Here is an 11,828-nt window from a genome sequence, read left to right on the forward strand (position 1 = left end):
AGAATATCGTATTAACCATAAATGTAGTATTCAATCCATAAATATAAATTAAGCACCTATTATGTGCCAGGCTGTGGAGTCGTGGACGAAGCAGTGGACATAAACATCCTTCTTTCACGAATCCCCCTTCTACAAGGAGGGACACAAAATAATGAAACATGTAAATAGATAATATTTGAGTATTGATAAGTACTTCAAAACATAATAAAGAAAAAAGGGAAATTGTTGGAATATAATAGGAGCAGAGAATTATTTTAGGTAAAGAGATCCAGAGGGCCTCTTGGATGGCATCACATTTAAGCAGAGACTCAGCCAGAGTAAAGGCTGACTGGCAACGCTGCCCCAGGATGAGGAAACAGAAAATGGAAATGCCACATAAGACCCCAAGAATAACTGAAGAAATCCCACAGAGGAAGCTTCTGGATGGTGCACACACCACTGAAGGGGAGTGTGGCCTGAGCTGTACACTGCCCCCTCCCCCAAAACACATTCAGACTGCACTGCTTAAGGCTGTCAAGACAATCTGCTCAGCTCTTTGTATGATCTTGTTTTCACGGCACACGGAGGCCTGGAGTGAGTGGGAAAGAGACCACAATTATTCTAGCTTAAAGTGCCTGGAAGATCTTACGCATTTATACAGCAAGGAGTTACCTGGTGAAAGATCACAAGTATTTGAATCTATTCTCCAAAGTGAGCATTTTTGTAATTTTCGTCTCGTGTGGCTCATAATAAATCCCTCCTCCCAGTTAAGCTTTATGTAATGTCCTCCTACTTTCAACCCGGCCCCTTCCCAAAACCTGCATGACATACTGGAATGAAGAAAAATACCTTGAGAATCAGAACAAATTGCTTTCAGTCTTTGCCCTCCATCTTGGAAAATCCGGATACTTATTTGGACAAGATTCTTTTCCGTTCGTGAGCCAAATCATAGCGTCCGTACTCTGTGGGAAACATAACCTAAAATAGAGTGTATTCCTCTTTCCCAGGCCCTACCCCTTCCAGAGGGTTTTCTCTACCACCTTTTCTAAAGATACCTTAATACTCTATCTTGGCTCCTGGATTGGTTTTGTCATAGAAATTACCATGGTTATGTACTTGATTTTTAGTCTCTGTTTGTGCACTAGCCTGTAACTTCCATGAGGACTTTTTTGCTTATGGCACCTGATAAAGTGGTAAGCACACAAGAGGCACATGTAACAATTTGTTAAGTTGATGAACCTTTGCATCATTCATTGACCCCCATTTATTCTTAACTAAAGGGCAACTTACTGGATTTTGTCCTGAGTCAATAGCAAACAGAGACACCATCACTGGCAGAAAGCATGATGAATAAACATGGAGAAAACAATTCTAGGCATTAGAAGCTACTTTCTTCAATGTGAGTGGATTAAAATTAAATGCCTTTTAAAGAAGACCTTCAAGAAAAGGCAGAGAAATTCTGTGTGAGTTTTCAATTTGTACAAGGCACATGTTCCATCCCCTCATTCTTGCATTTGTTGCTGTGTTTAAAAAAAAAAAAAGATGGATAATTGAGAGAATATTGCATCTGGAGGAAAAAATGTGGGAACAAATTCTGAGGTCATGGGAAATCCATTGAGTCTTCTCAACTATCAGTCTCGTCATCTATAAAATGGAAATTCATTCCCTGCTGATGGCATAAAAATCAATAATTAACAATAGCAATAACTACCACTTTATTAAAGAATTGGAACTCGTTCTGCATTTTATATGCATGAATCACATGATTATAGTGGCAAAATCTAAACAAGTAGTTACTATCAGCAGAAAGCAGAGCAGACATACAAGGCCTTTGTCAAATGTCTACTCCAAACATGGAGGTGTTACTAGAGAGTGCAATTGTTACATACTACCAGAAAAATACCGTTTATAATATTGTTTATTAAAAAGAATCAAAAGCAAACTTGCGAGAAATTGAGAGATCTCCACATCTTGTAAAGCAAAACAGAGGTACTGTTAAGCTCATTGGTTAAGATTTTTCCACTTATTTCACATATAACAAAGCACCTCTCATTTCACATTACAAAATCTTAAGACTCTTTTCTAAATCTTTGGGGTTCTCTAAGCCACTCACTACATTTTAAAGCTCTAAATCTCACCCCTGTTAATCGAGAAATGAGAAAATCTGATGAGAAAATTGTAACTGAAAGACATTACATGACTTCAGTGACACAGAGTAATAGAGAATGCATTTCAACATAAAAGTAGGACTCCCATCACTCAGCCCATGTTCTTTCATCTTGCGTAAATATCACCTTTCAATCTGTAGTACGAACGGAATCTAGTTTACCTACTCATAAGAAACTGCATCTTCTCAAACGTCCTTCTGAATGAATCCTTGACCTCCCTGTTTCTCAGGCTGTAGATAAAGGGATTCAACATGGGAATCACAGCTGTGTAGAACACAGAAACCACTTTATTGATGTCCAGGGAGAAACTAGAACTAGGGCATACATAAATAAAGAAGAGTGTCCCATACAGGATGGAGACAGCTGTCAGGTGTGAAGAGCAGGTGGAGAAGGCTTTGCGCCTCCCCTCAGCAGTGCGGATCCTCAGGATAGCAATGACGATGAAAATGTAGGAGACCAGAATGATTATACCACTGACCACTCCTAGAGCTCCAGCCAAGATGAAAAGTACAAACTGATTGACATGGGTGTCTGCACATGCCAGCGACAGAACAGGAAGAAGGTCACAGAAGAAATGATTGATGATATTTGAACCACAATAAGGTAGGTGAAAGGTGAAAGTCGTGTGGGTCATGGTGCTCAAGAGACCTATAGCATAAGGTCCTACCACCAGCTGCACACAGACCCGCTGGGACATAATGAGAGTATACAACAAGGGCTTACAGATGGCCACATACCGGTCATATGCTATGGAGGCCAGGAGGAAACATTCAGTCACTACAAACTGAACAAAAAACCAGATCTGAGCAGCACAACCCAAGAAAGAGATTACTTTTTTCTCCACAAAGATACCAGTCAACATCTTAGGACCAATGACCGAAGAGGAGCAGATATCCACAAAGGACAAGTGGCTGAGAAAAAAGTACATGGGGGTGTGGAGTCGGGGATCCATCCAAATGAGGGTGCTCATCCCCACATTTCCCAGAAGAGTGACAAGATAAACCAAGAGAAATATCGCAAAGAGAACAACCTGATGCTGGAAGTGACTTGTTAAGCCCACGAAAAAAAACTCAGTCACCAAAGTCCGATTTCTATAATCCATTTTCTGATTTAATCTGGAATGAGAAAGAGAAAGATTTTTCTTTGCAATCAATTTGTAATTAAATTTAAAATTAATTTAACTTCTTTTTCTTTTTCAGTTAAAAAGAATAACCTGACGCCCAACTCTCTTGAATTCTACATCTGATGGTCATGCAATCTATTTGCAAACTATTAGTGCATACAGAGCAAGTCACCAAACCTCACAGGCTCTTTAGTTTCTTCCATAGAAACAGAATTTTTTAATAGAATCATAGAATTTTAACCTAGACGTGAACATTGGGGATTATCTGAGGCAAGTCCTCTAACTGTGCCAGGTTACATTTCTAAAAATCCCTACATTGTTCAAAGTATACTTAAAGAAACTTTTTATAGAAAAAAGTATTGTGCGAATTTGATGAATTCAGGCAAATAGCTTCTCTCACTCTAGGTGAAGGGTGTTGGGAATGTAAGCTCTCTGCTAATTCCTTTAGATTTTAGAGAACTATTTAGTCATGTTGCTTAAAAGATAGACCTGTGATGTCTAAGAAGGAGGGCAAGCTCAGACAAGGGAAGATGGTTTGACCAGGGGTCAAAATCTTCCACTAAATCTCCTCGGTGACAGCTTCTCCCGAACACCTATGATCCTCCTGTAATTGGTTTATATACCCATTAACCTCAGCAGACTCCAACAAATTTTTTAGTTAATCAAAGAAGAAGCTAGTTCTTAAATATGAGGAGTGTTGTAACCAATTAAGTATTAATAGGAGCTGGGAAAGAAAAGCAATAATTTAAGGATGAAAAGGCACACTTGGGCATTTATCCTAGAGAAATGAAAACTTATGCCCACATAAAAACCTGTGTAATTTTGTTCTCAGAAGCTTTAATCATCATGACCAGTCACAGGAAACAAACAAAATGTCCTACAATATGTAATGGCTCAACAATCTTGGTAGATCATACCATGGAATACTATTCAGTAAGAAAGAGGGGGGGAAATATGATACACATAACATCTTGAATGGGTCTCCAAGTCATTACACTGAGTTAAAAAGAGCCAATCTCAAAAATTCAGAATTCTATCATTATAACATTTATATAACATTCTCAAAATGGTGAAATGATAGAGATGGAGAACAAGTTATTGTTTGCCCTGGATTAGGAAAGGGAGGGAGAGTAAAGGTGTGACTATAAAAGCATAGCACAGGGACATCCATGTAGAGATGGAAGAGTTCTCCAGCCTGATTGTCACATGGGTTAAACAAATCTATCTACACACAAAGTTAAATGATATGGAACAAAACATACACATCACACCAATGCCAATTTCCCAGATTTGATGTTGTGCTGTAGTTGGTAAGATGTACCACTGGGGAACCCTGAGGGAAGGGATATGAGCCTCTTTGTATATCTTTGCAACTTCCTGTGGATCTGTATTTCAGAATAAAACTCTTTAACGAAGAAGGAGGAGGAGAAGGAGGGGGAGAAGGGCAAGGGGAAGAGAAAGAAGGAGAAGGAGAAATGAATGAACGAATGGGAAGTGAGAGGAAGGGAAAATGAGTATAGGACTCCAAAAATGGGAAATTGAGGAAGGGAGGCACATGTTTTGGACCTTGAAATAATCATAATGATTCCAACAGCACAGTAACACAAAAATATCAATGGGCTGTGCAGCGGGAGAAGCATCGACAGAAATCTAGAAACACTTCCCCCGGTAAGAAAGCTTGGAAAGGGTTTTGCTTAACAGGAAAGTAATGAAATGAAAATCCACTGATGTCCTATGGTCTCATAGGCAAAGGAGCTTGGAAAGAAAAGACCTGGAGGGGTAGAATCCAAGATTAGTTAGAAAAACTGTACCTTAGCTGTGAGATGTTCAAGAATTTAGTATTTTCTAAGCATACAAACCCATCACGGGTCATTGATATTTGTATTTGCTTTTTACTCAAGGAAGATGTGTATGAAAACAATAGCTCATGACTGTCAAAATGCATATTACTTTATTTTTCCCAATCCAAAAACTTACCCAATCCAAACATTCTAACATAGAAAAATCATGATCCTAGGTATACATGTCACTTTTGTCATGAACAGCATGGAATTCAGGTCAGTGGATTCAGAGGTTTTCTTTCTACTTATAAGATTCCATGTAGGAAAAAGGAAGAAATTAAGAACCAAAGAAGCCAAGGCTTCTTAATTCTAAAATCCTATGAGCCATAAATCCTGCAGCACATTTCACTATCTCTATGCCAAACACAAAATTCAATGAACGTGTACATTCAAGTTAGGTAATTTAAACCAAAAGACAGAGACTCAACATTTGACTTCTGCCAAATTATTCCTCATGGTAATCTTAGAGATGATGTGTTCCAGGCATACTTAACTCATTTTTTGTTATCTAAATTCCTAAAGGCAATTTAGGAAATCACTTAAGGCACCTGTCTGAAGAAACATGCCCTAGACCCATTGCCTGTCCATGTCATAGTAAATTATGAAAGTAAGATTCCCTGTTATAAAAACCAATTACCCTGCAAAGATATACTGGTCATTCTTCTCACTTCTCCAGGTGTCTAGGAAGATACACAGTACAGTGATACCATCTTGAAACCTGGGCCTTCCAATAGCACTTAAAAAGGCATTAATTGACTCAATCTGCCCAACACACAGAAGAGGTTTTTCCAAAGGGTTGTTGTGTACATTGGAGCCAACTCCCTCAAGGAACAAAGAGCTCAGGAGATTGGGTCTATAGAGAACATATTAAAGTTATTTCAAAAGAAAAATATTGTGACATGGATCCATTGTAATTACACAAAATAAACCTATCTCTCCCTTTGGGACCACACACACACATACACTTCAAAATCCAGGTATATTTTTGGGTTTTTGTTTTTGTTTGTTTATTTATTTGACAGAAGGAGAGAGAAAGAGTGTAAGCAGGGACAGGGGAAGAGGGAGAGAGAATCCTAAGCAGACTCTATGCTGAATATGGAGCCTGACACTGGGGCTTAATCTCAGACCCAGAGATCATGACCTGAACTGAAAGCAAGAGTCAGAGGCTCAATCAAGTGAGCCACCCAGGCACCCCTGAAACCCAGTTTGGGGCCGTTTTGAGTCTTCAAATGCTGCATGATATCACCAGCCTTTGGCACTATGCAGGTTTGAGAATCTAAAATAGAGCCTTGCTTCAGAGATATTATAATCAGAAGGTGAGTCTGGGTACACAGCAGCATGAGGGTTTCCATGATTGGTCCCTGAGTTGCCAGGACAGTAGGATCAGTGTAGCCAAAAGGTTTGAAAATATAGTTTCTTGGATGTGATTAATCTCAAAGGGAGATAAATGTAAGTAGATAAAAATAAGGTGGATTGGGGTTCCTATGAAGCAAAGAGAGCTACAAATTTGGACAGCATTTTTGAGAGACAAAGTGGTCCTCATTGGCTGTATAAAAATTTCAAATATAAGGGTAGAAAAATGGGTTTGGGCTCAAACTTCATAAAGCTGCTTAGAGAGTATTAACCCATTCAAACCTCATAAGAGCTCAGTGAAGGGGATGAATAGAAAGATCTGGATTCTCCTACCTCACTTCAGGATATTCAGTCCACTTTCTTTTTTTTAAATATTTTATTCATTTATTTGAGAGAGAGAACACAAGAGAACAAGAGCAGGGGCAGGGGGAGGGGCAGAGGGAGAAGCAGAGGGAGAAGCAGACTACCCACTGAGCAGGGAGCCATTGCCCATTGCTGGGCGCAGTCCCAGGGTCTTGGAATCATGACCTCAACTGAAGGCAGATGCTTAACCAACTGAACCACCCAGGCACCCCAGTTCACTTTCTATTGGAACAAGCAAAGCAGGATTCCTCTCTCTTTCTTCTGCTTCTAGTGTATTTCTCTCTAAGAAGCTACACAGTTTTCTTCTTCCCTTCACTCAGACTTCTGCTCATCATAGAGGCCATCTTCAATCATCCTTTTTAAAGAGTAGAGCTAACCTCACCCCAACCCATCAGCCTCCTAAGAAACAGAACAGCTAAACTCTTCAGCGACAATCACATGAGCTTGTTTGGGGCCTAGTCAAATTGCCGGATTAGGTAAACTTTACAGCACGGGTCTTCCTGCTATGACACCTAGACTATGCCCACTCCTCTTCCCTGAAAAACCATTATTTGACTCAATAAATTAAAGAGTTTATAAATAAATTTGATGTTCTACATTTATTATCATTCCATGAACCACACAAAAATACCAAGCCATAAGTATGACCCTAATGTGGAGGAAAGCAAGAAACTGGGTTAAAAACTGGATCAAAGTATTAACCAGTTCTTCCGGGACTTAACCAGCCTACAAATCCACAGGCACTAATGCAAACAGCCACACTATGCAAGTGACTTCTCTGAGAAGGATGCCAGCTTCAGTGAAGAAGGACCTCATGATAAAGTGAGAGAATTTAAGTTTAATTATGGACCATCTCCTAAGAAAACATGGGCTCTACCCAATGTACATAAAATGACAAAAAAAAAAAAAAACAGAAAAGTTTTCTCATAAGAAGATGCAAGATGGTGTAACATTAAGAAGGAAAATAGAGCCAATGATTTTTTTATTATTATGTTGTTAGTCACCATACAATATATCATTAGTTTTTGATGTAGTGTTCCATAATTCATTGTTTGCATATAACACCCAGTGCTCCGTGCAATACGTGCCCTCCTTACTACCCATCACCAGTCTATCCCATTCCCCCATCCCCCTCCCCTCTGAAGCCCTCAGTTTGTTTCCCAGAGTCCATAGTCTCTCATGGTTCATCTCCCCCTCTGTTTTCCCTCCTTTGAGGACTCAGTTTAGATGTGATATATTCCCTTGAAATCAAGGGCAATCTACATCATTTCTCATATCCTAATGTCATAAGAAAGGAAAGGAAAGGAAAGGAAAGGAAAGGAAAGGAAAGGAAAGGAAAGGAAAGGGGGAAGAGGAAAGGGGAAGAGAATAAATGTTGCTGGAGGAGAGGAACAGCCATGGCTGGCATTTGAAGAGTGGAAGAAAAGACAAAAAACTTTAGTTTCAAAATCCCATGTAACAGCAGAGTAGGCACCTAGTACCATAACAGGTAGAGCAGTGGAAATAAAAATTGTCAGGAACATATGTGGACCATAAACGAGAAGCACTTGCAGAGAAAATGCACATCAGTAATCCTGGGAATTGATCCTTCTCATGAGGACTGATGTGGGTCTTCAGTTAGCTTGAGTTGAAAAGACATCAAGGGCACCAACTTTTTCTTGTAAGATGAATAAGGTCTGAGGATCTAATGGAAAACATGGTGACTGTGGTTGACAGCACTGTATTGTATAACTGAAATTTGCAAAGAGAATAGAATCTAAATGTTCTCACCAACTCCAGAAGAAGATAACTATATGAGGTGATGTATGTGTGAATTAACTCAATGGGGAGAATCCTGTCATAGCGTATACATATACCAGATCATCCCATTGTGCAATTTAAATATCTTACAATTATATTTGTCAATCATGCTCAATAAAGCTGGAAAAAATTTAAAAATGAAGAAAAGAAAAGACATCAATGAGCAGAAGAAGGATGAAATAAATTGATCTGGAAAGAAGTAGGACCTTAAACTACACCTGTGTCCAGGTTGTTAAGAAAGATAATAATTGGGACTTTAAGTAACTATACACGTATTGTATTTGCCTTATTCACTCACTCTTTTAACATTTTTTTCCTGAGAACTTCCACCTAGGGCTTCCATTTATTGTTTACAAAGGGTTAAAATTTCATTACACTTTTTGTGTTCAGTTATTTTTACCAAAGACGTGTGTTGTTATAAAGTACTGAGTTGAAAAGCCTTGCAGGTAATGTATTGAATTAAGGATTGGAAAGGGAGAATAAGTTCCTAGAAAGGAAAACTGCAAAACTGGGGGATATTATATCATTATGCAAAGAGCTGAAAAGTTCTTTTTTCCTTTTTTTTTTTTTTTTTTTTTTTTTTTTTTTTTTTTTTGCTGCTGTATGAAAAGATAGCATTCATAGAAGTTTGGACATACTGTAAAAAATCATAGAACTTTCTGAGAAAAGTAATTTAGATGGCATTGAATCTGTTGCCCTCACTTTATAAATTAAGACATTGAGAACCAGAAATGGTATAGGACTTAACTGCTTTTAATCCTCTTTTTTTTCAAATTCCAAAGAAATTTATTTAAAATGGTATGGTTTTAGGTCTAAAAATTATCTTTATGAAAGCAGAACTCCAACAGGTCATGCTTTCTATACACTCTGAAATGACAATAAGAATGATTAAAGTGTAATTATCAACGAATACCCAGGCACATGCAAATTTAGGACTGTTGAATTACTATACACTACACCTGAAACTACCACAACACTGCATGTTAACTTTTCATCCTCTTGATAATTGGAAGACTCAAGGTTTAAAGTGACAACTCCTTAAACCAAGTCCACTTCTTTCTTAATACACATTTTAGCCACACCACCTGCACAATGGCAAAAGCTGTCCTGTGAATCACCTATCTAGCAGAAAATTGTCCTAATAAATGTCCACCAAATGCATCTTTTACATCCGTGTTCCTCGGGCTGTAAATGATAGGGTTCAACATGGGAATCCATGTAGCATAGAATGCAGAAACCATTTTATTAATGTCCTAAGATGAACTTGAATTGGGCTGTATATAAATGAAGAAAAGTGTCCCAAACAAGATGGCCACAGCAGACAAGTGTGAAGGCAGGTAGAGAAAGCTTTCCGCCTCCCATCAGCAGACTGGATGTTCAATATGGTTTTGAGGATAAAAATATAGGAGACCAGAATGATCAGGGCACTGAATATTCCTATTAATCCAGCCATAATGAAAAGAACCAACTTATTGTTCTGGGTATCGGCACATGCCAGGGAGAGAACAGGGAGAATGTCACAGAAAAAGTGGTTGACCACATTGGGACCACAGAAGGGTAAGCGAAAAGTGAATATCTCGTGGATAATGGCACTTAGAAGGCCCATGGCATAGGGCCCTATCACCAGCTGCACACAGGCCCTCTGGCACATGATGAGTGTATACAACAAGGGGTTGCAGATGGTTATGTACCAGTCATATGCCATGGCAGCCAAGAGGAAACACTCGGGCACTACAAACTGACCAAAAACCACATTTGTACAGCACAGCCCACAAAGGAGATGACTTTTCTCTCCAGAAAGGTATCACACAACATCTTTGGAGCAACAGAGGAAGAGGAACAGACATCCACAAGAGACAAGTGGCTGAGAAAAAAGTACATGGGGCTTTGGAGTCGGGAATCCATCCATATCACAGTGAGCATCCCCAACTTCCCCCCCAATGTGACAAGATAAACAAAAAGAAATATCAAGAAGAGAAAAGTCTTTTGTGGAAGATGATCTGTGAGCCCCACAAAAAGAAATTCAGTCACTGCTGTTTGAAACTTATCATCCATCGTTGGGTGACAATCTGTAATGAGAGCAAGAAAAAAATTTTTATAGATCGGTAGTTAACTGGGGCTAGCAATATAATCAGTAATTATAACTAAATAATTAATAGCCTTTTAACCCATTAGCAAACATAAAACTTACAGAGGTGTGGTGATGGGTAGTAAGGAGGGCACATATTGCATGGTGCACTGGGTGTTATACGCAACTAATGAATCATCGAGCCTTACATCGGAAACCAGGGATGTACTGTATGGTGACTAACATAATATAATAAAAAAACATTAAAATAAAAAAATAAAAATAAATTAAAAAAAACTTAACTGGCAATCAGAAAAATAAAAAAAACTTACAGAGGTGTATATAAAAAACACTCTTGCATTTGCTACTCAGCTTTATTAAATCATAATATGCTATAAATAACTTACTTAAAAATCATGAAAAGCCCAACAAACATTCGTGGAATTAGTCAAATTCCCAGGCTCGGGGGTATGGCAATTTTGCTAGCTGTGTGACCTTGAGCAATTTATTCTTAATGTCTGTGGGTTTTACTTATTTATTTAATTTATATGGATGGTCCAAAATTGCCTTCAACTCTTTAGTTTTCTGATTTGTAGACACCATCTAGTTTCCATTTCCTTCTGGTTGAATGGAAAAATCATAACTAGTTCTGAACCTACATTCCAGGAACTTTGCAAAAATAAATAAAATGCTCACATCCTGGGTGCATTCAGCTTGAAAACGTAACTCACACTACTAAGATGAGAAAACCCTTCTCCTCCACACCTTTTACTATTCTACTCCCTTGTCCTAACAACATACTAATAAAAACTCAAACTGATGTTTTTCACTGTATGTGATATACATAGAAATGGACCTTTAAAGAGAAAAAGGAGAAGTACCGAAAATCTGGAATTCACAAATTTGTTCACGTACTTCTTTATTCAACAAACATTTTTGACTCTCCGGGCATGGACTCCAGACATGGCCTTGGATACAGTAACCATATCTGTGTGAAAAACCAAGTATTTGTGAAATAAGAGGGCCTTACCTTCCAGTTAGATACAACATTATAAACGAACACAGAAATGCATAATTATTGCATGTGTATATTAGTTTCCTAAGACTGCCACAACAAATAATCACAAGCCAGA

At 38.5% G+C, this 11,828-nt stretch overlaps 1 protein-coding gene and 1 pseudogene across 1 annotated transcript; both read right to left on the reverse strand.

Moving 5' to 3' along the window:
- Positions 1-2,304: 2,304 nt before the first annotated feature.
- On the reverse strand, positions 2,305-3,249 carry LOC113246523 (olfactory receptor 1002-like). The gene has a single exon (XM_026487117.2). It carries the CDS (start codon positions 3,247-3,249, stop codon positions 2,305-2,307), a length of 945 nt encoding a protein of 314 aa, XP_026342902.2.
- A 6,496-nt stretch (positions 3,250-9,745) lies between these two features.
- Positions 9,746-10,682, reverse strand: LOC113246401 (olfactory receptor 5G3-like; annotated as a pseudogene).
- Positions 10,683-11,828: the final 1,146 nt, after the last annotated feature.

The sequence above is a fragment of the Ursus arctos genome, unplaced genomic scaffold, assembly GCF_023065955.2.
Source record: "Ursus arctos isolate Adak ecotype North America unplaced genomic scaffold, UrsArc2.0 scaffold_23, whole genome shotgun sequence".
Classification (NCBI taxonomy): Eukaryota; Metazoa; Chordata; class Mammalia; order Carnivora; family Ursidae; genus Ursus; species Ursus arctos.

Excerpts from the sequence above, each read along its gene's own strand:
- LOC113246523 (XM_026487117.2), bottom strand. The coding sequence starts at position 3,249 with ATGGATTATAGAAATCGGACTTTGGTGACTGAGTTTTTTTTCGTGGGC.